At 33.8% G+C, this 27,145-nt stretch overlaps 6 protein-coding genes across 9 annotated transcripts; 4 read left to right on the top strand and 2 right to left on the bottom strand.

The window, feature by feature from the left end:
* The first annotated feature begins 736 nt into the window (after window positions 1-736).
* Window positions 737-9,522, top strand: LOC124455118. Its single transcript, XM_047005843.1, has 12 exons — window positions 737-748; window positions 889-963; window positions 1,059-1,118; window positions 1,889-2,011; window positions 2,078-2,219; window positions 2,289-2,393; window positions 2,751-2,815; window positions 2,880-3,184; window positions 3,286-3,474; window positions 3,546-3,681; window positions 3,783-3,902; window positions 9,273-9,522. The coding sequence occupies exons 2-8, from the start codon at window positions 892-894 to the stop codon at window positions 3,168-3,170; spliced, it is 858 nt and encodes a 285-aa protein (XP_046861799.1). The 5' UTR covers window positions 737-748; window positions 889-891; the 3' UTR covers window positions 3,171-3,184; window positions 3,286-3,474; window positions 3,546-3,681; window positions 3,783-3,902; window positions 9,273-9,522.
* LOC124455266 lies at window positions 3,215-6,413 on the top strand. The gene is made up of 8 exons (XM_047005956.1): window positions 3,215-3,218; window positions 3,286-3,474; window positions 3,546-3,681; window positions 4,429-4,505; window positions 4,860-5,408; window positions 5,513-5,596; window positions 5,702-5,824; window positions 5,895-6,413. Exons 1-8 carry the CDS (start codon window positions 3,215-3,217, stop codon window positions 5,969-5,971), a joined length of 1,239 nt encoding a protein of 412 aa, XP_046861912.1. The 3' UTR covers window positions 5,972-6,413.
* On the bottom strand, window positions 8,524-10,809 carry LOC124455265. Its single transcript, XM_047005955.1, has 12 exons — window positions 10,530-10,809; window positions 10,382-10,453; window positions 10,194-10,275; window positions 9,978-10,073; window positions 9,737-9,886; window positions 9,528-9,656; window positions 9,348-9,460; window positions 9,217-9,276; window positions 8,995-9,141; window positions 8,871-8,924; window positions 8,684-8,802; window positions 8,524-8,599 (listed from the first exon to the last, which is right to left on the bottom strand). Exons 1-12 carry the CDS (start codon window positions 10,596-10,598, stop codon window positions 8,524-8,526), a joined length of 1,167 nt encoding a protein of 388 aa, XP_046861911.1. The 5' UTR covers window positions 10,599-10,809.
* Window positions 10,810-14,797: 3,988 nt separating this feature from the next.
* On the top strand, window positions 14,798-15,816 carry LOC124455121. The gene is made up of 2 exons (XM_047005850.1): window positions 14,798-15,340; window positions 15,694-15,816. The coding sequence occupies exons 1-2, from the start codon at window positions 14,879-14,881 to the stop codon at window positions 15,799-15,801; spliced, it is 570 nt and encodes a 189-aa protein (XP_046861806.1). The 5' UTR covers window positions 14,798-14,878; the 3' UTR covers window positions 15,802-15,816.
* Window positions 15,817-16,716: 900 nt separating this feature from the next.
* On the top strand, window positions 16,717-18,538 carry LOC124455123. The gene is made up of 4 exons (XM_047005852.1): window positions 16,717-16,854; window positions 17,332-17,480; window positions 17,612-17,695; window positions 18,059-18,538. The coding sequence occupies exons 1-4, from the start codon at window positions 16,717-16,719 to the stop codon at window positions 18,129-18,131; spliced, it is 444 nt and encodes a 147-aa protein (XP_046861808.1). The 3' UTR covers window positions 18,132-18,538.
* A 2,311-nt stretch (window positions 18,539-20,849) lies between these two features.
* On the bottom strand, window positions 20,850-23,379 carry LOC124455119. 4 transcript variants are annotated; one of them, XM_047005844.1, is made up of 7 exons: window positions 23,320-23,379; window positions 22,999-23,048; window positions 22,612-22,693; window positions 22,267-22,443; window positions 21,634-21,782; window positions 21,419-21,502; window positions 20,850-21,052 (listed from the first exon to the last, which is right to left on the bottom strand). In XM_047005844.1, exons 1-7 carry the CDS (start codon window positions 23,332-23,334, stop codon window positions 20,959-20,961), a joined length of 651 nt encoding a protein of 216 aa, XP_046861800.1. In that variant the 5' UTR covers window positions 23,335-23,379; the 3' UTR covers window positions 20,850-20,958. The 4 variants fall into 4 exon arrangements, with proteins under 4 accessions (XP_046861800.1, XP_046861801.1, XP_046861802.1 ...); XM_047005845.1 differs by having other exon boundaries at window positions 22,276-22,443; XM_047005846.1 differs by lacking the exon at window positions 21,419-21,502.
* Window positions 23,380-27,145: the final 3,766 nt, after the last annotated feature.

The following is a 27,145-nucleotide window of genomic DNA, read 5'->3' as shown; positions in this document are numbered from 1 at the left end:
TCAAAGACGTTTTTCTACACTCGAGGCCCTCGACGATCACCTATTGATTCGGTAGGATAAAAATTAATTTGTTTCAAGTAACTCAATTTCAGCTTCAACTTAAGAAATGAAGTTTCATTTCAACTACCACATTATCTGATCTTTGAGATAATACTCTCCATCCATATACTTTCATGATGGAAATTTGCTGTTGGTGGGCTACAAACAATCAAGCTGCTTTTCGTATTACATAATGCTTATGATTGTGAAATTATTAAAGCCATTCATTCACTTGCATTTGTAGGGGAGTTATCTACGGATGATAATTGTGGTGGTATACATTGTTTCAAATACATATAGATAGCCCTCTTTGGTTTAAATATTTTAACATATTCACTAATGTGCAAGAATTGATAGTTGACTTTGGAATTTGTGAACTATTTTGGATTTCCTACTTTGCTCTCTGCAAGGTCTCTGTACATATTAGTACAATTATGTTGCTTATAAAATTTTGGCATGCTCAACGAAAGCTTGTACAGAAAGGTAAGAAGGAAATATGTTGCATTTAAGCTTGATTGTTGTAAGCCCACCAGCAGCGCCGAACAGATACATTTTCTTCCTATTGCAAGTTAATTGTTTAGTGGTAGTAAACATATGTGTGAAATATGTTTTAGTTGACAACTTATAATACATTGTTTCATCACAAAATAGATGGCCCCTCATAGCAGTCAATCTAAATCAAACGAAGACTGAAGTGGAATGTAATGTGGTTAGTCTCTAAGTATCTCAAAATTATGAAGTCTGAAATATCTGTGTGGGATGTGTTGCATTAAAGTTGTGAACCTTAGGTGAAATGAAAAATTAAATATGTTACTTATCATATATGGAGCATTGCAAACTTTCTCTTAGGAAATGCATGATGATCATCCATTGTTAGAAGAATGTGTTGAGTCAAACATCACTCTTGAACAACCGTTGCATCTGGTTAGTTTTAGTTGAATTATTCAGGTTTCTGTAAAGTAATACAGTAAATTCTTTATGCTTGTCAGAAAGCCAAAGTAATATTATAAACTCTTTAGATTTCCCAGAATATTGATGAAACTATTACCGTTGATGTCGACAAATCTCAACCTGATGAAGTAAGTGCAACTTGCAGATACAAATATAGTGCTCAGAGCAATATGAAATAAAGTAGCACAGATAAGATGAAATCTTAATAGTTTAAAACTTAACTCAGGATTTTATGCTTGATGCAATGTATTTAATGTGATCCTCACCTATAATATGCAATAATATACTTTCTGCCAAAGTGCAGGGTTACCATCTATGTATATGGTAATCATGAGGAGGACACAATGTTTATGTATAAATATATAAAAGTGACTATAAGTTGACTAAGCTTATTGTGAGTAATGTTTATAGTGAAACACCTTAATCATGTTTTTCATTTCTCAAATTAATAAGCATATCATAAAATATTATATATCAAATAAATCTTTAAATACTTCAGTTAGCATTCATAATCAAACATTATTGACAATCATAACAACTTATTCATGACTCAATAATCACTATGTCAACAAGATAAATATTTCTCCCTTAATGGAAACTTGTTCAAATAATCACCAAGATAATGTAAAACTTTAGGAGAAACAACACACTCATAACATGCATTGGTCTCACAGAAAAGAACCCTACCACAACCTAGGAAGCACATATGTTAACACTGACCACTCTAACCCTGGCATACAATGTTTTCATATGAAACTTATCATGAATGTAATTTCCGTTCTCTGCCTAGAAGAAAAACTGTAACCACTTGTTGACTGGAGTTATTTTCCCTCTTGAAAAAATTTAAACTTGAGTCAAAGAATTTAACTTCCCAACAAAATGTATTGTTTTTTTCTAGAAAAATATTGCAGCTGTTTTGCATTATACTGGGTTATTGCTTCAATTTTCTGCAGTAACAAATTTGGGGGAACATCAATCATTTGCTATTCTTGACTATAATGTGGAGAAAAGAAAAATTATGGTGAGCTCCTTAGTAGTGAATGTATTTTATAATGTTATATTCATATATATTTTACATTTAATTAAGCACACTTCATATGTGTTTGTTCATCGGTACCCTCATTATCGTGCAAATGGATTTGTCTGGTTGTTTGGCTGTTCATGTGATCGATTGCGACTGGAATTTGTGCAGGCCCTTAGCTCAAATACTAATTTAAGTACAGATAAAGGTATACAAGATTATTAAAAATGACTAATTGTAAATTTAAGCACTAACTTCTGGAATACTCTTTTAATAGTTGTAAGCTATCCAAAATGCTTACATATATTGGCAATGGAAAGATTTTTGGAGACTTATGATGAAAATTTGGGAATAACCTCACAAGAATCAAGTTTTTTCAAGAGTATGTTATTGTTCTCATAATGCAGAATAAAGTAAATGGTTTGAACTCGAGTATCGTGACATGTTTGTGGATGTAGGTCGTCCAGGTAGTTGAGTCCTGAGAAGGACTGTTTGTGTTGATGTTCAGATCAAAATTTTTGAAGATGACTACCACTAAGGTTGTAGAAAGTCAGTCAACACCAACAATAACAGTCATTTTCAGGACTCTACTAACCTGGACGATCTACATACAGAAACATGTAATAATGCAGAATGGTGGTTATTTTGCTATATGAGAACAGTATGCTAATATCATGCCAACCTGTGAAAAAAGTAATTTTGCATAAAATTGATGGTATGTTTGTTTTTAATTTTTAAGTTGTGGAAAAATCAGGAACATCTGACCCAATAGATCATTCATACTGTGGAATGTTTCCTAAAGAGGTTTTTACTTGCAGTCATTGATTAAATTATAATATGTTCTACGATAGCTCCTTTCATGTTACAGGACTTGTTTAAAGCCGTTAGTGGTGGTCCCAACTGGATTGCTGTAAAACCAGTCAATCGCGAATGGGGCGTGTGCACATTTACTTATTCTAAAGTAGCACTACCTCAAGCAGAGCTAAGATGTTCTAATTGTTCATCTTACCTCTGCATTCATGTTACAACTCTTGGGAAGGCGCTGGAAATCGTACAAGATGATGACGACTCGCAGCTAGCATATTTTAAGTTAGCTTTTGAAACCTCACCTGAAATGAGAAATTACTACGAGTTGGCAACTCGTAGTGAAAAAAGTTAAATTATTTGAAATAGGTAAAGTAGTGTAGTAAATGGAAATAATATATGTGTTTGTGTAATGGGTGGCCAAAAACATGGAATCGTCATTTAAATTTCAATACTCATTTTTCACACAGGTTGTGATGAGAATGATGCCAATCATTTTGCTAAGCTTCTGGCTATGAACTGGTCAAAGATATTCGTACCTAGTGCTTGTGGTACTTGCTCTTGTGGTGCTGCTTGGGATAAGCGTGATGTATCAGATGACTGGCTGGATGTGGAAGGCTGTCATGTGGCGTATCTTTATGATTTCCACTGTGTGAATGGTTTGTAAACTGAATTATTTATTACTTTCTTTGTATTAGTGTCACGACTACAATCTTCTGTGAATTTTTAGTGTATTATCGACCGTGTTCTACATGCACAAACAAGAAGCGGTACGATGGTATCGAGAACAACGTCTTGTGGTTTGGATCATTTTCCATTTCGCATGCAGTCCTCAAAGATTATATAAGGCATTTTTTGGTTTCAAGGTACGTGTGATAGTCAGTTATCAAGTATGAAGTAAACATTTTTATCTACATGATTAATTATGAATTCATGAAAATATCTTTTCATCTTTTAAATGGTTTAGCCTGCCCATGTATAAATATTACGTGACGTACGTCCAAAGACAAGTTATGTCAGGAAATTTGAATTTTTCTGGCATTATAACTTACACCAAGTTTCGTCTGGCAGTTACTGCAATGATTAGGTAACTTTTTTTTATTTCAACCTGCACCAATTTTTAGGTGAGTTACATGTATTTAAAAGTTTATTTGATCGGATATTCGTTTGTTTAAATTAACTTTTGTTGTAATGCTAAATATAAATGATAAAGTACGTATGCTACCAATATATATATATATCTGTAGCACTTACGTATGTTTAGCATTTGATCATTTCATTGGTGGTGAATTTATGATAAGGGTGGGGAGTGTAGGTGCACAGAGGTGCTCCCACCTGTAGGTAATGGTCAACAAAGGGTACATAGAGAGGTACAAAAAATGAAAACACTATCCTACTTTTAATGTCCAAGAAAGTCTGAACATTTATTTACTATCATTTTACTTTCCTTATGAAGTGGCAACACTGAATAGATCAAATGGCATTCTTATTTATTTTGTTGACAAAACAGGCAGTATTGTATCCGCTTTTAAGAATAACTATGTTAATTGGTTTTTAACCATAGATCTAAAAAATCCTTGCTGGATACAACACTGATTTTTTACGCTATTTAGATTACTTGACATTGACTTTGTTGACGCTTTTCATTGTAACATCTGTGGAAAACATCCGAAAAAAGTTGTTATGGACGGTACGGCACTTGGTATCCAAAAAACCTTCTTGCCTCGTAAGGTAGCTCCCCAGAAGGCCCTACGATGGATGGAAGATAAGTGTTTTTCTGGGTGTGTTTTTTCATTGGCTAGCTGGACATGTGTTTTATTTTGGGGCGGATTTTTCCAACACTAGGTTCGAAACGCGGAACTTCCTCAATCGGAAGAGGCAGAGAGTTGTTGAAGAAATTTATAAAGAACCAAATTACAGAAGACGAACTCGTGGAATTAACCTCGGAAGTATGAATGTTGTTAGTTGTTTATTGATGTACAATATGCTAAGAACATGTTGTAGCTATTTTTACAGGCTATTTTACTATTGCTCGTTTATTTAGATTTCATCTCCTGGCCTAAAATGCTAATCGTATCCCTTAGAGAGGAACATTTTGGTGTCACGTTTCCAGAACCTTGCATAAGACTTCTCAAAGCACTTGCGTCAGATAAACCTGTTTGTGCAATTGTACCTCCTGTGAGAGAGGTGAAGGATTTGTTGATCAGAATTGCCAACGGAGCAAATCCAAAGGACAATCCATTGTCTGATTTACAACTTTTGCACGAACAGGTCCCCCTCTTGTTTTGTCTTTGCAATCATTTTGCAGAGCTGCCAAACCCCATACGTGTTTTGTGTGGGGAAATGGTCGCCAAAGCGTCCAGTCCTTTTACTGACCAAAACGGGTGTGAGCGTTTGCCCCACAACCTTCCCCAAGTTCAGTGTGATGGTCAGTTAGGTTTTTTTCCATCTTTGCCTTCTCTTGTTGAACGTGGGCACTATGTTCTTGACACAAAAAGAGCTGGTCATTTAGATGATTGTGCCAAAGGCGTTCGTTCAAAGAAGAAGCATGGGTCTTTAATTCCTGGGATATTCCTTATTTTATGTCCGCACGGTATGGCAAAGAAGCATTAATGTTCTTGATCATAGAATGACAGGAAAATTCATCCCGTAAACTCTCCTCATTGAAAAATTATGAGATTTTTTATTGTTTTTTAGGTATTTGTTACGGCTTTCAAGTGATGCCCGATCATGAATCACCCAATGTTCCTTTTACCATTTTAAGAACTCGATTTTCTGAAGGTAATTTGAAGTTTTTTGAGGTATTTCTCATTCTTTTATGAGAATTGTGAAATTGTTAGCGTTTCGTTACTCCCAATTGTAAACAAATAAACTTATAATGTTTAGCTCCTGAACTAGTGATCTATGACAACGCGTGCAAACTACACGAGTACTGCCTTAACCGCGATCCTGCTTTTTTTAAAAAATCCAAATTCATCGTCGACAAGTTTCATTGGAGAAACCATTCTGGTATAAAACTCGTATTTTATTATGCTAAGTGTGTCGAAATTGAAACGACTCATATCTTTGACTCTTATAGGTTGCTCTGAGGGATACGATATTAATAGATATCCCATTTTAAAAAACGCACAACAGCCAAGCTGCAGAGCAGTGTAACTCTGTAATGAAGCCACTTGCGTCAATGGTTTCATACATGGAATATGACAACTTTTTGCTATTTTCGAAATTGTATATTTGGTACAGAAACATGTTGCGCATAATAAAATGCAATCCTGGACGGGATGTTCCAGAGAGGGAAACGTTTCTTGCAATCAGCAATATTATCAGATAAGTAGTATTTGAAAACCAGTATTATTTAATTGGGAACCATGTTGAAACGAAATGCTAACACTTTGGAACAAACAAAAAGTCTAAGTAACAGTTGAAATATTTTTCTAAATTCATCATTTTAAAGAAAATACGTCATATTTATGACATGTCTGCGTAACGTATAGCTGTAACATTTTGTCCTCAAACAGCTTCATATTTTTCGCATTTATAGCATAATGAAAAATTTTGGATATGAAAATGAATGAAATCAATTTTTAAAATGTTGAAATCATAACTCGCACGATATTATAGCTTTTCAACGTCAATGGATAATGCTGGTACTCATTAGTTATTAAGTATATATATTTACTCCACGATTATTCTATGTAGTAGTAATGTTGCACCTCATGACACAATCAGAGTTTATATGAAGAAGTAATTGAACAAATGTGCCGAGCATTGACCATTTATATAACGCCTGTTTTTCATTGTGTGTAAACAGGTCGACTGTTACAGGGACTGAAGAAGCTCTTTTAGCTGCGTACGTCTTCCCTCACTGTTTATATTTTCTATCGATGAGTTGATGCATCCCTAAAATATGATAAAATTATCTGTTATATGTCACATACTGGAATATGTTGCTTTTAAATTATTTGCGTATTTTGCGACAGCAAATGTCTACATAACAAAATACCTCCTTTATTATTACTCTTGCAAACTCTAACAAATATACGCCGCAATCGTGACCATTTTTTTGCCTTGCAACCTGAATGGTGATTAAATAACAACGTTTGTGACATATCCATACATTGACTTTATAGATCAATGTGTTTATGCTTGTCAAACAATTACTCGACTTACATCCGCATAAATAGGCTCTGAAATGCTTCCCATGTGGTCTGGCCATTGTTGCTCTTCTTTTATGTGTTGGAGATACCTTAACGTTAAAAAGCTGTTTATGAAGTTAGAAAACATGTCGGTACATATCAAAAGAGGCAACCTGTTAGTTCAGTATGTATAGAAATAACAACCTTCTTATGTTTGAAGCAACAGTTTTATTCTTCCAACCCATGCTGCACAACACGTATAAACGACTTGTCAAAACTTCAAAGACCACTAGCCACCAATGTGTCCTTTAAAATATATCATGTCTCAAGTATCTCATAGAATTGAACTATAGAAACTGATTTTCTTTGTAAAATTCTTACATGTCGCAGACTGGTATAAAAATCATTTTATATTGATACATGTTCTTAGGTGTGTATCTCCTCACTCCATGTAAGTTGCATCCCGAAAGATCTAATGGTCGCTTTGATCTGAAAAATTGCAAATATTATAACATGTAATTATCTCTAGAATCTAGGGTGAAATCTTAACCGGACACTTACACGTGTCCTTTCATGAGTAGTTTCTGTTGGAAAAACTAGAAAAGGCATAATATTGTTCCCCATCGTCTTTTCTTTCTGCCGTTTTGCAGTAATACCTATTGCATTCATGTAATTTAAGTTAGCTTGTAAAGTTTTTATTGCTTCCTTCTATATGTTAGATTTGAATCATTTCACATTACCTTAAAAAGTCAATTATGGTATCACACAACCACTTGCTTCCATTTAATGTTTCGACATCACTCTTGTATATTACAATGCCATCAAAACAGTTCACTCTAAAAGGCATTGATGCTACCTTTGTCGTTTTCCTTTTGTCAAATATTTTCAATATATGAATGTCACCTTTCACTCTCTTCACTGCATTCTTTCCTGTCAAAGATATAGTTTTCTATTATCGTCAGGAATTTTCTTCACATATTCAATAGAAACATTTACATGAGACATTCAATTTTTATTGACCTGATTGTAGTTGCTGGCTTTTTCTTCTAGTCGGTCTCTTTTCAGATGTTTGCTCCATAAATACATAACTATTTTGAAAAGTTTTGCCAACTGTCAAACTAAAGTAGCCTATTCCTCCGTTGTCCGTAACTTGGCATAAACACGGAAAATAGATATGGAATAGTTCAAACTGGGGACTCCATATTTCCAATGACGCACGAAGTGCTCCAGCAATGCATTGAACATGCGTGTTAGTAAGGGTAACCTCTAAAAAAGGGAATAATTTGCTTGTCATGTAGGTTTTCTAAATTTGTTTAATATTAAAGAATTTTCTTCGTGATTTGAATTTTGAGAATGTTCACCTTCAGTGTTGAAATCTTGTATTTCTTTTATAATTTCTTCATTTGAAATTGCTTTACTTGTTTGTCGTGAGCGCTAGAAAAAGATGTGTTTCTTTTATAAATAAAAAAACTTAGAGATTTACAGAGCAAAATATTACTTCGGATGCCAAATGACATTGATGTGCAACTCCGTATAGAAATGAATCGAGTTGAAGTCTATTGGGATCAATGCTTAAAGCGTTGAAAATGTCTCCAGGACAACTTGTGTCGTAATCATGTGGAACGCCCATGAGGTCTTTTCGTGTGACCTACTCAAATATTATTAAGGAATCAACAAATTGTCATTTAGATTAGAACCGTTCAATCAGTCAATAAACATTAGCATTTCATACTTTAAATTTTTCGTAATAGGATGTTGATGTGTATCAGCTAAGTCCAACAATTCGTAGGCTGTTTCAACATATTTTAGGGGGTCTTTTAACATTGCGCGAACAATACAAGCTATTTCTCTCTAAAATGGATTGTGGTATCGTTTTGAAATTTAAAAAAATAAATGTGAGTTTCTAAAAGTTTTCTTACTTTTTCGTACATGTCTCTCATCTGTTGTAAATTCACTAATTGTGTATCCTCTTCCTGATGGGTATAGAAAAAAACGTTCATTTTTGGTACGCTGTTTTTTGTAATTTCCTGGACGTTCATTTACCCTTTCATCCTCTTTTATGTTATTTAATGCAGCTTCGTTATCAACAAATTTGTTTTCGAAATCTTCTCTTTTCTCGCTCTCATCACTTCTTTTATCTTCTTCGCTTGTATACGTATCTTTTCCAACATTCGCATCTCGATTAGTTTTCTTGGGAATAAAAGCAAATAGCAGTTCGTGTTTAAATGTTCTTATATTATTTCTTAAAAGATGGTTAGTGTGTACCTCTTGTCTTCCTTGACCAAATGATTGTGTTGTCTCTTCATTTTTTTCATTTCCAGTAAACTAATTAAACAAAAGTTAAGAGAAGCAGTGAGTTGTCTTCTATATACTAAATCTACAACAATAATACTCACTTCATGAACGTATTCTCCATACGATAGAGCGATCTCTATCAGTTCTTTCTTATTTAAAATTTTTCTCGAGCGTTCTGTTTTATCATCAAATTCTTCTTCATCGTAATCATCCTCTGAGAATGGTGTACAATATGTAAATAAAAACAATGAAAATATTGAAGATTGATTCACTTGATTTACCTGAAGGTTGATTAATCCTGGCAGATGGCGAAACAAATGGGATGTGAGGAGGCCAAAACAACGGTTTCTCTGCTTTAAGCCAAAAGTCTCTCACTCTAGCCACTTTCCACTTCCGTTTTCCTTTCTTGTCTAAAACCAATCTTGAATTCACGAGGTCTGCCGTTGTATATCAGAAATTAGTTACTCACAAATATACAAAATAGTTTTACCGATGTCAGCTGTTCTTGGGAGAACCATATTTAAAACCAGTTTCCGTAGCTCTTTGCACGACCAAGTCCCTTGTTTTATTTCTTCCAAAGCATCAGGATCAACAAGATCAGAGCGTATCTCCTGCACTTGATAAACGTCTTCACAGCTTTCTAATATAAAATGATACAGACTTTATTGCAGCATTGTGACACCTTTATTTGTTTTTATACAATTTAGAAACAACAAAATAAAAGTTAGTACTTGGGGAGTCAGTTGTAATCAAAGAATTGTCTTCAACATATTTGCACATGGCATCTCGGGAAATATTCAAGATTTCTCGACGAAGGCCGGGCGTTCCTGTTTAAATGAATTGATTACATTACTTCTATACCGACAATCGTATTTTAAACACAAAAATAATCCAATTCAATTCTTAACTTCTACACAAGTCTAAAATCTTTTTGATAGAAGAATTACCAGCAGCTTTAACCGTTCCATGTCCATCAAGATATAGCAAAACCATCGGATTGAGGCTCTTCTCCGATGACATTAGATCAATCTAAAAATATTTATAGAGCATGTGATTTATAGCTGTTACATTTCAAATTTAGTCAATATTTTCTGCATTAATCAAAGAGGGTACAAAAAGTTTATCATTCTTTTACCCTGTCTGCAATACGTTTTTTCTTTCTGTACACATTGTGCGCTTCACTTTGAGAAATCGATAGCTCTTTTTTCTTCAAAAATAAACTTGACGTTCAGATAGAACTCTGGTTGAGAATTCATTTACTGTCAACGTACACATAATCTTACCGGTCTCTTGCTTTTTAGAATAAACTTTTCCCCTCGTGAATTTACTTTACTTTTTATATTGGAAGACATCTCAACAATAATTTGAAGCAGTTTTCAGTAAATAAGCGACCTAATCAAATTCTAACAAACCTTGCAGAAATATTAAAGCAAATGTTTTCGGTGCCAAGTAATTTATAACGGATCGAGATGCAGCTATTTATTTATCCTGTGCGTCAAAGAATTTAAGTGTGATCTGTCATATTAGTGTTTTTATAAAAGGAAATGACAAACTTCCGTGACACTATTGTGTAAACCAGGTGAGAAAATTAGTAAAATTTCAGATATTATAAAACATACCGGAAAATGGTATGTATAACCATGATGAAATGATGGATAAAAACAAGTAAATTTTTACGAGGACTTAAAATTTCGTGTTTGTGTGTCACAATGGTGTAAACCAGATGAGAAAATTAGTAAAATTTCAGATATTATAAAACATACCGGAAAATGGTATGTATAACCATGATGAAATGATGGCTAAAAACAAGTAAATATTTACGAGGACTTAAAATTTCGTGTTTGTGTGTCACTATGGTGTAAACCAGATGAGAAAATTAGTAAAATTTCAGAGATTATAAAACATACCGGAAAATGGTATGTATAACCATGATGAAATGATGTCTAAAAACAAGTAAATTTTTACGAGGACTTAAAATTTCGTGTTTGTGCGACACAATGGTGTAAACCAGATGAGAAAATTAGTAAAATTTCAGAGATTATAAAATGTACAGGAAAATGGTATATATAACCATGATGAAATGATGGATAAAAAAAAGTAAAGTTTTACGACGACTTAAAATTTCGTGTTTGTGTGTCACTATGGTGTAAACCAGATGAGAAAATTAGTAAAATTTCAGATATTTTAAAACATACCGGAAAATGGTATGTATAACCATGATGAAATGATGTCTAAAAAACAAGTAAATTTTTACGAGGACTTAAAATTTCGTGTTTGTGTGTCACTATGGTGTAAACCAGATGAGAAAATTAGTAAAATTTCAGATATTATAAAACATACCGGAAAATGGTATGTATAACCATGATGAAATGATGTCTAAAAACAAGTAAATTTTACGAGGACTTAAAATTTCGTGTTTGTGCACTATGGTGTAAACCAGATGAGAAAATTAGTAAAATTTCAGATATTATAAAACATACCGGAAAATGGTATGTATAACCATGATGAAATGATGGATAAAAACAAGTAAATTTTACGAGGACTTAAAATTTCGTGTTTGTGTGTCACTATGGTGTAAACCAGATGAGAAAATTAGTAAAATTTCAGATATTATAAAACATACCGGAAAATGGTATGTATAACCATGATGAAATGATGGATAAAAAAAAGTAAAGTTTTACGAGGACTTAAAATTTCGTGTTTGTGTGTCACTATGGTGTAAACCAGATGAGAAAATTAGTAAAATTTCAGATATTATAAAACATACCGGAAAATGGTATGTATAACCATGATGAAATGATGGAAAAACAAGTAAATTTTACGAGGACTTAAAATTTCGTGTTTGTGTGTCACTATGGTGTAAACCAGATGAGAAAATTAGTAAAATTTCAGATATTATAAAACATACCGGAAAATGGTATGTATAACCATGATGAAATGATGTCTAAAAAACAAGTAAATTTTTACGAGGACTTAAAATTTCGTGTTTGTGTGTCACTATGGTGTAAACCAGATGAGAAAATTAGTAAAATTTCAGATATTATAAAACATACCGGAAAATGGTATGTATAACCATGATGAAATGATGGCTAAAAACAAGTAAATTTTTACGAGGACTTAAAATTTCGTGTTTGTGTGTCACTATGGTGTAAACCAGATGAGAAAATTAGTAAAATTTCAGATATTATAAAACATACCGGAAAATGGTATGTATAACCATGATGAAATGATGGCTAAAAACAAGTAAATTTTACGAGGACTTAAAATTTCGTGTTTGTGTGTCACTATGGTGTAAACCAGATGAGAAAATTAGTAAAATTTCAGATATTATAAAACATACCGGAAAATGGTATGTATAACCATGATGAAATGATGTCTAAAAACAAGTAAATTTTACGAGGACTTAAAATTTCGTGTTTGTGTGTCACTATGGTGTAAACCAGATGAGAAAATTAGTAAAATTTCAGATATTATAAAACATACCGGAAAATGGTATGTATAACCATGATGAAATGATGGATAAAAACAAGTAAATATTTACGAGGACTTAAAATTTCGTGTTTGTGTGTCACTATGGTGTAAACCAGATGAGAAAATTAGTAAAATTTCAGAGATTATAAAACATACCGGAAAATGGTATGTATAACCATGATGAAATGATGTCTAAAAACAAGTAAATTTTACGAGGACTTAAAATTTCGTGTTTGTGTCACTATGGTGTAAACCAGATGAGAAAATTAGTAAAATTTCAGATATTATAAAACATACCGGAAAATGGTATGTATAACCATGATGAAATGATGGAAAAACAAGTAAATTTTACGAGGACTTAAAATTTCGTGTTTGTGTGTCACTATGGTGTAAACCAGATGAGAAAATTAGTAAAATTTCAGATATTATAAAACATACCGGAAAATGGTATGTATAACCATGATGAAATGATGGCTAAAAACAAGTAAATTTTACGAGGACTTAAAATTTCGTGTTTGTGTGTCACTATGGTGTAAACCAGATGAGAAAATTAGTAAAATTTCAGAGATTATAAAACATACCGGAAAATGGTATGTATAACCATGATGAAATGATGGCTAAAAACAAGTAAATTTTACGAGGACTTAAAATTTCGTGTTTGTGTGTCACTATGGTGTAAACCAGATGAGAAAATTAGTAAAATTTCAGATATTATAAAACATACCGGAAAATGGTATGTATAACCATGATGAAATGATGTCTAAAAACAAGTAAATTTTACGAGGACTTAAAATTTCGTGTTTGTGTGTCACTATGGTGTAAACCAGATGAGAAAATTAGTAAAATTTCAGAGATTATAAAACATACCGGAAAATGGTATGTATAACCATGATGAAATGATGTCTAAAAACAAGTAAATTTTACGAGGACTTAAAATTTCGTGTTTGTGTGTCACTATGGTGTAAACCAGATGAGAAAATTAGTAAAATTTCAGATATTATAAAACATACCGGAAAATGGTATGTATAACCATGATGAAATGATGGCTAAAACAAGTAAATTTTACGAGGACTTAAAATTTCGTGTTTGTGTGTCACTATGGTGTAAACCAGATGAGAAAATTAGTAAAATTTCAGAGATTATAAAACATACCGGAAAATGGTATGTATAACCATGATGAAATGATGGCTAAAAACAAGTAAATTTTACGAGGACTTAAAATTTCGTGTTTGTGTGTCACATGGTGTAAACCAGATGAGAAAATTAGTAAAATTTCAGAGATTATAAAACATACCGGAAAATGGTATGTATAACCATGATGAAATGATGGCTAAAAACAAGTAAATTTTACGAGGACTTAAAATTTCGTGTTTGTGTGTCACTATGGTGTAAACCAGATGAGAAAATTAGTAAAATTTCAGATATTATAAAACATACCGGAAAATGGTATGTATAACCATGATGAAATGATGTCTAAAAACAAGTAAATTTTACGAGGACTTAAAATTTCGTGTTTGTGTGTCACTATGGTGTAAACCAGATGAGAAAATTAGTAAAATTTCAGAGATTATAAAACATACCGGAAAATGGTATGTATAACCATGATGAAATGATGTCTAAAAAACAAGTAAATTTTTACGAGGACTTAAAATTTCGTGTTTGTGTGTCACTATGGTGTAAACCAGATGAGAAAATTAGTAAAATTTCAGATATTATAAAACATACCGGAAAATGGTATGTATAACCATGATGAAATGATGTCTAAAAAACAAGTAAATTTTCACGAGGACTTAAAATTTCGTGTTTGTGTGTCACTATGGTGTAAACCAGATGAGAAAATTAGTAAAATTTCAGATATTATATAACATACAGAAAATGGTATGGATAACCACGATGGTTATACTTCTATAAATCAAAGTTCTAATCCCTTGTAACCTCACGTACAGGCGTTTTTTGTTCATGGTATCGATCTTTTAAATTTTATTGGATTAAATTATTCGTGTTCGTTAGGTTCTATACTAGTGATTCCAGAGCTTTTATTAATGATCGAATTCATACGATTCCTGTTTTACTATGTACTATTTCTGAGTTGTCTTTACCAGTGTACAGCGGATACCTCCTTTATTCGCGTGGTTGTAAGTGATGTTATACCTACAAGAAAATGGACGCAATACAAACTTCTAGGAGCGGCAATCGCAGGGTAAAACCATACTCTTTGACTGTGAAGACATACTCTGCGTCTGGGAAACTTAGTAGGAAAAATATTTCTCTCTCTCCTAATGTTGTTCTTCCCATTCGCACGATCGATACATTTGAAGGCTTTCAAGAAAACCTTAACGAAGGTACAAATAATTTACGTGGAACTGGATCTCGATATGAAAGGAGGAGAGTGAATGAAAACGAATCCTGGAAGTGTTTGCAAGATAATTTAGTAAAGTCGTACATCGAAAATTGTGCCATGTTGCCAGGACAACTCTGCGTAAAATGTGTAGAAGATGGGATACCAGCAAAGAAAGCAGAAATTGGATGTCGTGATTGCAGTCACGGACAGTTCTACTGTTTTGAGTGTGCGGAATCCCTTCATCGAACGAGGAATGTTTTCCATTTGGTTGAAGTATGGAAGGTAAGCTTAATTCTTTCTGGCGGCACAGATGAATCCCTATAAAATTTGCCTGCCAGCAAAACATAAACAAGTTAAGTCGTCTATTAGAAGGCAATTCTAGGTGATTATTTCCAAAAGTCAATTCTTCAGATGAAATATTTTTGCTTTTTACATTTGGAATTTGGCTTGTTAAGCTCTAGTATTCATCAAATGCTGGCAATTTTTTACAACCATGTCTTAACTCTAAAGTAACTTAATCTGTAGTATTTTGTTAAAACTATCAATCATTTTCAAGAAGGATATGCTGCTATATGCTGTGCATGGTGCCTTATGGAATGTATACATGTTCTTATGCTTAAATAACTACTCTTTAGACTGATTGTGAAATGTTTGTTCCATTACTTATTGGTGGTATATTACGTGACAGTCAGCATGCTAACTGCTCTTCAACACAATCACATACTATAATATGTGTGGATTGAAAGGTACAGTATGGCAACAATAACAGTATTTTGACTTTGACTACATGTAAATGTGTATATGTTAGTAATACTGTTAAGCATTAGCTTCATTTAGGCCAATAATTTCTATGTTAATTATTTGCATAACAATTAATCCAATTTTTAATCTCATACAAAATTTAGGTCGGCCGCATTTAAAAATTGTTGAATTCTGTCAGTGTATTAAGGATGCTGATAACTAATTAAACTCCAGCTGTGGCCAGGCTCATCTTGAAAACCCAAAATTGCATTTCACTTTGACTTCATGGATTTTGCCGAAAAATTCTTGCTCGAGAGCCATGTATCCTTGCACAAATTTTGCAGCACTGTTGAAGTTGAATATCCTGAAATGCTACCTAGAGTGGTATGTATTTCTCATAAACTTGAATTGTGTACTCATATGATAGTCTACCCATGAAATAGTGGAAATAGATGGGTTGTACTTTGCAAAAAATTTTATTGAATCACTGTTATTTACAAACAACATAAATAATGCGTATTTGCCTCAAATAAGGTAAGAGCACATTCAAATTGCACATGAAGTTTCCTTTGCTGTTATGACTTTGTATTCAACCTTATTTTATTTTTGAAACAAATGCACAAGTTTACTAGGTGTTCATTTCAAACGCCAAGTCAGATCATTAGAGTTCATACAGAAAGACCTGGTTGATTATAGAAATTGCCCTCTTTGCCCACAATTCAGTATTTGATTTCTTTTTTTCTACTATTTGCTTTGTGAACTATTTTAAATTATATGTTTTTTGTCACATATATTATCAGAACATTTAAAGTTGTTGTGAAATATGAAGTGTTACATGTTTACCATAAAATTCGTTTCATTTTATTAAAGAGCTTTGTTTGCTTTAGACTGGTGAGTAAGGTGTGGCCATTCATTCCATGGATGCTTGCTTTGGTCTAACTCGCAAAAAGTTGGCAAGGAATAGTTTTGCCGTCCCAAACCATGGCTGCCTTAAGTTTGCTGATCAGGATGAAGTAGATGATTTTGTTGATCAATATAGCAAGTCTAATAACAAAGTAAGAGAGGTAATTATTGCATGATGAAGGACTTTGAAGCCTTTTCAAAAATATTCTGTGAAGGGGAGTGAATAGTTTGAAAACAAACTTTAAAAGCAATGGCAAAGCCAGCACTTTTTTACTTTTACATTGCAATATTTTTGTATTCAATCACTGGAAAAACAATGAATGGATTTGATTTTCTAAAGAAATTATTAATAATTTTGCTGACAAATTTGCATTGTAAGAGTAAAGATTACAGGCTTCGCCCTGAGTGGGTCTATGCTTCATGCAGGTCCATGGGCCTTGATACATACGTAAGTAGCTACGTGGATTTAAAATCAAAATTACAAACAGCCAATTTTTTTCTTTTCCTTTAATTTATCATGCTTATGCATGGTCTATGACTTGATTGTGTAAACTGTCATGTTTATTTTTACAGTAATAAAACAATTGTTATATATGCGCTAATCTATAATGTGCTCCACCTTATTTTAGAGTTGTCAGATATTTAAGGCAGGAGAAGTTACAGAAGCACTTCACTCCAAAGAAAAAAATCAACTTTTTGATGAAAAAGGAGTGTTTGGTAGTTGTTGCAGTCGGCATTCACACCTTGGACGATTTTTCAGCACTAAATATGGGGAAAGGTTAGTGTCTTAGCCTTGGTTTGCACGTAATTATCAATATTCTTGATCTTTGATGAGGTAGTATGGAGAGCAAATGATGTGGGACAAGTTCATTCACCAACTAAACTTTGAATAAATTGGTACCGTTCTAGGCAAACAAGAGGCATGACATTTTGTCAAAAGTGTCAATTTCGGTGCCGATATTTCATTGTTATGGACACAAGGCTTCATGCCAGGTAATGAATAAAGCTTTGTACCTGGTAATGACAGGGATGGATTAAGAGGCGGGATAGCGGAGGAATGTGCTCTCCTCCAACCGTGATTAGTGGAGATGGATGAGGAGTGGCATTTTCCCTAAGAAATTTATGTATATCAAACCATCAAGCGATCGTAATTGGGGTTTATGGAGCACAATTTCAAAATCTCAATCATTGTATATAAGTAACAAAATTTAACGAAAATGTCTTGCATGTTACGGCAACAAGCAGCCACTAGAATCTTATCCAAACTAGAGCACCCCCTCCCTCCTAAGCTATGTTACCATATCTGTCTTTTGTTGTTCTTTAAATGTTAATTTTGTATTCCTTTTACTTGTTTAGATGGTCAGAAAATTGCCACTCGCTTGTCCAGGCAAATCGCCAAGATCACGAACAAGATGAAATTAACAATTGAGAAACACAATGCTGCCATTGATTCTCTTCGTGATGTTATAAACAGTTTACCCGATCGTCTGACATTTGACAAAGCGAAAGATCCTACATCAGACCTTTATGAGGGATTTGAGTCTGGTGAGGATGACATTCTAGGGGAAGCCTCGGTCCCAGTATACACAAAGAGGAAGGCTATTGAAATGTACTTAATCCTAAAACGATGTAACGAGGAAGAGAAACTTTTAAACTTGGAGATGGGGTTAGGAGATGGGTTTCATACTGAAGATGAAAACATCGAAGAGCTCTCAGAAGTGGACAGTGACATTGAATAGACGACATAGCTACTATTCTTAAACTAATAGCTACTTTTTATGTACTTATTATGTAATTTAGTTGTTCACGTATCTAGTATAACTGATATCACGCAAACATTTGGTTTTGTGACGTCATGTTAGTGCACAGTCATTTTCTCTTCCTCTGTACAACACCGGAAGTTTTGACGCGTCGTTTAATTGTGAGAGAACTATGTTCTTTATTATTTGTCAATGTCCTACAAGTAAGAGTTTATATGCGACATACATCCCAACCAATTAGCTCTGTCTGCCCAACCCAATTCATCTAAAATTGTGAGCATTCACATTATATAAAATAGCCGAGACGTATCCAAAGCTTTGTCAGTTGATCAACGGGGTCTGGGGCGAGTTTTTGAAAACACCGAATTTCTTGATTTGTCCGTCTAAATCATCTAATTTGTCTTTTAAGGTTACAAGCCTTCCCATGTTTTAGAGTTGACAACCTATAATAGAGTCATATAACGATTAAGGACACAAGCGACTGTGTTCACGGATTCCGGTTGACAAAAAACACCACAAGTGGAGACATTCTCACCAATTTGCACGAGCTTCTCGAAAGTGAGACGGTTTATGTTTTCTTCTTGATGCATCTTTTTTCGGCATTGCTTCAACTCAAATGACATGAATGGGCTTTAATATGGACGGGCAGTACAGTTTATAAGAGTATGCAACATATGTGAGTAATGTCCATTGTCCATATATAAAATAGAAACAATAGTACCCGCTCGGTGATTGGTCTATAGCCGTGTGTGCATTAACCTGTGCAAACAGACTTTAACTCAACCAATCAAATCAATCTATTAAGCAAAAAAAATTTGCATATCGATATATTTCTCAGATGATATATGGGCATATGTGACGTAAACGATCTAATAAATGCCCTATATTAAATTAACACCCTTATACATATTAAACGCCCCCCCCCCCCGCTCCTTGCAACGCTACTTACTAATAAAGTCCCGTCCTCGATAGACACCTACCACCTTCACAACATTACCTTTATGATATACTAATTATAGTGGGTTCACAATTTGGCTTATAAGAACTTTAGTTTGTCTTAGTTTTGTTTTATTTGTTCCCACAAACAACTAATATACACGTATCTCTTTTCATTTCGCTGCACCACAACATCTAGAATTGATTAAACGCCCTGGCCGTTGATAAATTCATTTACGGTACCAACGAACACTCAAAATAAAGCAACATATATATCATAAATGAATTCCACTTTTAACATTTCGAGAATTCCGCTGCGTCGACATTTTCACTTTACGGTGCTTTTTGTGAAATAAACAGCACCGCATAATCCAATATCATCGAGCATATGTGATTGTTACACAAAAGTATGCAGTAGCCAGTAGCAATGTTTTGTTAAGGCAAATAGTTGACAGTTGTGGCTTTAAATTTTTTAACAAATTATGTTTCAAATAAAATATTGATTTTTTTAGTTAGTACAACGACCCTTATAGCATGGACCTTATTAGTAGCAGAGTATGTAGCATCTTATAATAAAAACAGCCCCAAAAAACCGATCGCGTTCTTTTCTTAACATCAGAATGTTACTTTAGAATGTGATTGTAGGGAGGGTTGGTATTGCGTAGAGAATATTTGAAGCTCACGGCAAGAATGCGTGATACGTAATACGTGCAATGATTACGGTAGGCGTGCAACATGACAAGAGTGTTCGATCTGTAAAATGGCTTACGTGTTCTGTGAAATGGTGCTCAGTAACGCAGATTAATAACTTTGAGTTTTATATTATTTTAATCCAAACACGTGTTCGGATTCATTTCATGATTTAGACGGACAAATCATGAAATTCGGTGTTTTCAAAAACTCGCCCCAGACCCCGTTGATCAACTGACAAAGCTTTGGATACGTCTCGGCTATTTTATATAATGTGAATGCTCACAATTTTAGATGAATTGGGTTGGGCAGACAGAGCTAATTGGTTGGGATATATGTCGCATATAAACTCTTACTTGTAGGACATTGACAAATAATAAAGAACATAGTTCTCTCACAATTAAACGACGCGTCAAAACTTCCGGTGTTGTACAGAGGAAGAGAAAATGACTGTGCACTAACATGACGTCACAAAACCAAATGTTTGCGTGATATCAGTTATACTAGATACGTGAACAACTAAATTACATAATAAGTACATAAAAAGTAGCTATTAGTTTAAGAATAGTAGCTATGTCGTCTATTCAATGTCACTGTCCACTTCTGAGAGCTCTTCGATGTTTTCATCTTCAGTATGAAACCCATCTCCTAACCCCATCTCCAAGTTTAAAAGTTTCTCTTCCTCGTTACATCGTTTTAGGATTAAGTACATTTCAATAGCCTTCCTCTTTGTGTATACTGGGACCGAGGCTTCCCCCTAGAATGTCATCCTCACCAGACTCAAATCCCTCATAAAGGTCTGATGTAGGATCTTTCGCTTTGTCAAATGTCAGACGATCGGGTAAACTGTTTATAACATCACGAAGAGAATCAATGGCAGCATTGTGTTTCCCAATTGTTAATTTCATCTTGTTCGTGATCTTGGCGATTTGCCTGGACAAGCGAGTGGCAATTTTCTGACCATCTAAACAAGTAAAAGGAATACAAAATTAACATTTAAAGAACAACAAAAGACAGATATGGTAACATAGCTTAGGAGGGAGGGGGTGCTCTAGTTTGGATAAGATTCTAGTGGCTGCTTGTTGCCGTAACATGCAAGACATTTTTCGTTAAATTTTGTTACTTATATAAAATGATTGGAGATTTTTGAAATTGTGCTCCATAAACCCCAATTACGATCGCTTGATGGTTTGATATACATAAATTTCTTAGGGAAAATGCCACTCCTCATCCATCTCCACTAATCACGGTTGGAGGAGAGCACATTCCTCCGCTATCCCGCCTCTTAATCCATCCCTGTCATTACCAGGTACAAAGCTTTATTCATTACCTGGCATGAAGCCTTGTGTCCATAACAATGAAATATCGGCACCGAAATTGACACTTTTGACAAAATGTCATGACTCTTGTTTGCCTAGAACGGTACCAATTTATTCAAAGTTTAGTTAGTGAATGAACTTGTCCCACATCATTTGTTCTCCATACTACCTCATCAAAGATCAAGAATATTGACAATTACGTGCAAACCAAGGCTAAGACACTAACCTTTCCCCATATTTAGTGCTGAAAAATCGTCCAAGGTGTGAATGCCGACTGCAACAACTACCAAACACTCCTTTTTCATCAAAAAGTTGATTTTTTCCTTTGGAGTGAAGTGCTTCTGTAACTTCTCCTGCCTTAAATATCTGACAACTCTAAAATAAGGTGGAGCACATTATAGATTAGTGCATATATAACAATTGTTTTATTACTGTAAAAATAAACATGACAGTTTACACAATCAAGTCATAGACCATGCATAAGCATGATAAATTAAAGGAAAAGAAAAAAATTGGCTGTTTGTAATTTTGATTTTAAATCCACGTAGCTACTTACGTATGTATCAAGGCCCATGGACCTGCATGAAGCATAGACCCACTTTTCTCAGGGGCGAAGCCTGCCCAATCTTTTACTCTTACAATGCAAATTTGTCAGCAAAATTATTAATAATTTCTTTAGAAAATCAAATCCATTCATTGTTTTTCCAGTGATTGAATACAAAAATATTGCAATGTAAAAGTAAAAAAGTGCTGGCTTTGCCATTGCTTTTAAAGTTTGTTTTCAAACTATTCACTCCCCCTTCCCCTTCACAGAATATTTTTGAAAAGGCTTCAAAGTCCTTCATCATGCAATAATTACCTCTCTTACTTTGTTATTAGACTTGCTATATTGATCAACAAAATCATCTACTTCATCCTGATCAGCAAACTTAAGGCAGCCATGGTTTGGGACGGCAAAACTATTCCTTGCCAACTTTTTGCGAGTTAGACCAAAGCAAGCATCCATGGAATGAATGGCCACACCTAACTCACCAGTCTAAAGCAAACAAAGCTCTTTAATAAAATGAAACGAATTTTATGGTAAACATGTAACACTTCATATTTCACAACAACTTTAAATGTTCTGATAATATATGTGACAAAAAACATATAATTTAAAATAGTTCACAAAGCAAATAGTAGAAAAAAGAAATCAAATACTGAATTGTGGGCAAAGAGGGCAATTTCTATAATCAATCAGGTCTTTCTGTATGAACTTTAATGATCTGACTTGGTGTTTGAAATATCTGACAAAAAAATCAAATTCTTAAATGATATAATATATACAGTCAAACCTCTTGTATCAAATGACCCTGTACTAAGCAGATACTGTGTAAAATCCAAAACTTAATCTCATATAGCTAATAATAATGGAAGTATAATGATGAAACCTCAATCAAGCTGACACTTTCATTAAGCCAGTCAAAACACTAGTCTGTTGTCCAATGGTGTGTACTTAAACAGGTTAGACTGTACTACTCTACACATATAATCTAACTATTAGGTCTACAATAACTGTAAATAGACTTTTGTTTTATAACATATAACATACCTGTATTCATCGAATGATCCATTGTTTAACACATTATATATGTTTTTGACCTTAACAAGAATAAAATGAACACCTAGTAAACTTGTGCATTTGTTTCAAAAATAAAATAAGGTTGAATACAAAGTCATAACAGCAAAGGAAACTTCATGTGCAATTTGAATGTGCTCTTACCTTATTTGAGGCAAATACGCATTATTTATGTTGTTTGTAAATAACAGTGATTCAATAAAATTTTTTGCAAAGTACAACCCATCTATTTCCACTATTTCATGGGTAGACTATCATATGGGTACACAATTCAAGTTTATGAGAAATACATACCACTCTAGGTAGCATTTCAGGATATTCAACTTCAACAGTGCTGCAAAATTTGTGCAAGGATACATGGCTCGAGCAAGAATTTTTCAAAATCCATGAAGTCAAAGTGAAATGCAATTTTGGGTTTCAAGATGAGCCTGGCCACAGCTGGAGTTTAATTAGTTTTCAGCATCCTTAATACACTGACAGAATTCAACAATTTTAAATGCTGCCACCTAAATTTTGTATGAGATTAAAAATTGGATTAATTGTTATGCAAATAATTAACATAGAAATTATTGGCCTAAATGAAGCTAATGCTTAACAGTATTACTAACATATACACATTTACATGTAGTCAAAGTCAAAATACTGTTATTGTTGCCATACTGTACCTTTCAATCCACACATATTATAGTATGTGATTGTGTTGAAGAGCAGTTAGCATGCTGACTGTCACGTAATATACCACCAAAAGTAATGGAACAAACATTTCACAATCAGTCTAAAGAGTAGTTATTTAAGCATAAGAACATGTATACATTCCATAAGGCACCATGCACAGCATATAGCAGCATATCCTTCTTGAAAATGATTGATAGTTTTAACAAAATACTACAGATTAAGTTACTTTAGAGTTAAGACATGGTTGTAAAAAATTGCCAGCATTTGATGAATACTAGAGCTTAACAAGACAAATTCCAAATGTAAAAGCAAAAATATTTCATCTGAAGAATTGACTTTTGGAAATAATCACCTAGAATTGCCTTCTAATAGACGACTTAACTTGTTTATGTTTTGCTGGCAGGCAAATTTTATAGGGATTCATCTGTGCCGCCAGAAAGAATTAAGCTTACCTTCCATACTTCAACCAAATGGAAAACATTCCTCGTTCGATGAAGGGATTCCGCACACTCAAAACAGTAGAACTGTCCGTGACTGCAATCACGACATCCAATTTCTGCTTTGCTGGTATCCCATCTTCTACACATTTTACGCAGAGTTGTCCTGGCAACATGGCACAATTTTCGATGTACGACTTTACTAAATTATCTTGCAAACACTTCCAGGATTCGTTTTCATTCACTCTCCTTTCATATCGAGATCCAGTTCCACGTAAATTATTTGTACCTTCGTTAAGGTTTTCTTGAAAGCCTTCAAATGTATCGATCGTGCGAATGGGAAGAACAACATTAGGAGAGAGAGAAATATTTTTCCTACTAAGTTTCCCAGACGCAGAGTATGTCTTCACAGTCAGAGTATGGTTTTACCATTGAGTTCTATAATAACTGGAGCGGCTATCTTTACTGGGGCGAGGTCGCCAAAAAAATGGCGGCCAACGGACGTATTTCCGCTGAAATGATCGCTTTGCAGAAAAATAATATTCTCGACCTCCCCCTGGTGTCTATAGTAAATTATAAAGAATTTTTCAAAAACAAACACGATATCACAGAATATGGATATCGTTAGTTCCATATTCTGTGACGATTCTTTTTGGCATTTCTTTATAATGCCAACACTTCAATCGTTCAATTGTTGGATGTCGTAGTTTCCACAAAAGGTACATATCGCTTCCCACAGGTGAGGTAGTTGTTTGTTTTGTTAGTCCGTCAACGATTGAAAAGCAATTATACATGCACTTGAAAAGCCATAAAATACATATTAAAGATCGTATTTTTTAAGACTGACTTGAACGCCAAATATACTGATGTTTTCCTGTTTTATCTATAAATTTCTGCATACTTTTCTGTCATTTGTTAATGCATGAAATCGTAAATTTACCTATCTATTTGCAAAATAGTTTCCCTAAAGCAAAAAGACCCTGCACACATTTTGCTCTGTGAAAAGTATCAAGAAGAAATGATCAGCCCAACAGCACCCATGATTTGGAGCAGAGCTTGTTATGTTGTATTTGCTGACAACATGCAGGGAAGACCAAGAAGTAAAGATGACTGGAAGATGTTATTGATCAGGCAGAGTCTTAAAAAAATGATAATGCTGTAAAGATAATTGATTTATTGTCTGCCTTATCCAGAGTTATTTAATTTGATCATGGTCAAATTCTATGGATGGAGACAATGGATTCACTAATGATGCCTTGAATGCTTTGAAGTTGAAGTTCATGAACCAAAAAGATGGCAAGAAGGTTGTGTGTTTTGATGCTTAATTAAATGTCAATTCACAACATATAAAATGGAAAGGCCATAAAGTTTGTGTCTATGTAAACATTTGTACTGAGATTGATGATGACTTGATGCAGATGTGAAGCATTAAACTGAATAAGCCATTGGGTTTTATATAACATAATGTTTAAATCATGGCATATCTTTATCAAAATATTTTAGTTGAGTGTTGTTTAAATGTTACTAATATCTAATGCACTATACTGAAGCATTAAAGATTCAGTGATGAAACCTTTAAATTTACTGTACTGTATATTTCTTATATATTTCTTATATTTCTTTAAGAAACAGTTTGAGCTTATTTACCTATTAGAGTACAGAATGGGATTTATCATATGCATCATTGCTGCTTTTTAAATAAATGTTTTCACTTTTCAAAGCTTTTCTACAAATATTTTGCTTCTTATTTCTTTTCATGAGATTGATGATATAGAGGTAATATAATCCAATAACTTTATAATTTCTAGAAAGCTGTTAAGCTTCTAGCATAAAAGTACACTATAGGTATTTAATTCATTTGGTTTTATTGCCTTGTTATGACATATCCATATGCATTTCATCATTCATGTATGAAGAAAACACCAAATGTGGATACTCAGAGAACAAAATGCACTACCAACTGCTTATGAAATTTATTATTGAAGTGAAAACTGTTTTAATCATTCAAATTGTGCACTTATATTGAAAATATAGGAAAAACAAAACAAAGTGAAAAATAAGGGTAGAAGTATTAAAACTAAAAATGAATTATAAACACCATTGGAAGCATAAGTGTTTTGATGATTATTTGCATTTTGCCCAATTTATATATCAATACAACAAAATCAAAATGTGCTACAACTTTACAAGTATTTGATGCAGTTGCACTTCAGAACATCACAAAAAGGTTACTTAAAGTAATTTCTATACAATATTGTTTGTTTTGATTTACCAAACCTATGCAGACTTGAGTCTTTTTGAAATTTAATATGAAACTCAATTACAGAAAATACGTAAATATCCAGAGATTTAATATTTACTTTTTTAAAGAAACAAGTAAAAAGAAGCAAAATAGCAATGATAAAAAATAAGCTAACTTCTCTCTCGTGAACCACTGTGGAGATGAACTATGATATACTTTTTTGTATAGACTAAAGAGTTTAATCGATCAAACAAGTTTGACGCTGGTAAGAAAACGACGCATATCTGCATTCATAGATGTGTAGCCGACATATAGCTCTTTCATCGATAGTTATAAATACATCCTCGTAGGAGCCGATAACTGGAAAGCTATGTTGACTCGCTGTTACGAATTGTAGGTTTTTATCGTGATTTTCATCAAAAAATTGCTTGCCGAATCCCAAATACACACATACATTTTCTTCACTCTTTCCTCAGGAGGGAGTGGGAAATTGTGAAATTTTCGGAAAAGCGGTCAATTTCGGTAAATCTCAGCGGCAACGGACGAAATCCGCCATTTTTTTGGCGTCACCAGATATCTAAGGCCGCGCTTGAGATAGCCGCTCCAGTTATTATAGAACTCAATGGGTTTTACCCTGCGATTGCCGCTCCTACTAATCGCCATCTTTTCTGTCTCACACTAACAGTGTCCAGAGATATTGAGGTCAGGAGAGACAAACATAGCCTTTAGATAGCACAGAAAGCAATCTAAATTGGCTATCTTCCGC

The sequence above is a fragment of the Xenia sp. Carnegie-2017 genome, unplaced genomic scaffold, assembly GCF_021976095.1.
Source record: "Xenia sp. Carnegie-2017 unplaced genomic scaffold, XeniaSp_v1 HiC_scaffold_30, whole genome shotgun sequence".
Taxonomy (NCBI): domain Eukaryota; kingdom Metazoa; phylum Cnidaria; class Anthozoa; order Malacalcyonacea; family Xeniidae; genus Xenia; species Xenia sp. Carnegie-2017.
The sequence above is the reverse complement of the archived record's forward strand: the minus strand, read 5'-3'. Positions and strand labels throughout refer to the sequence as shown.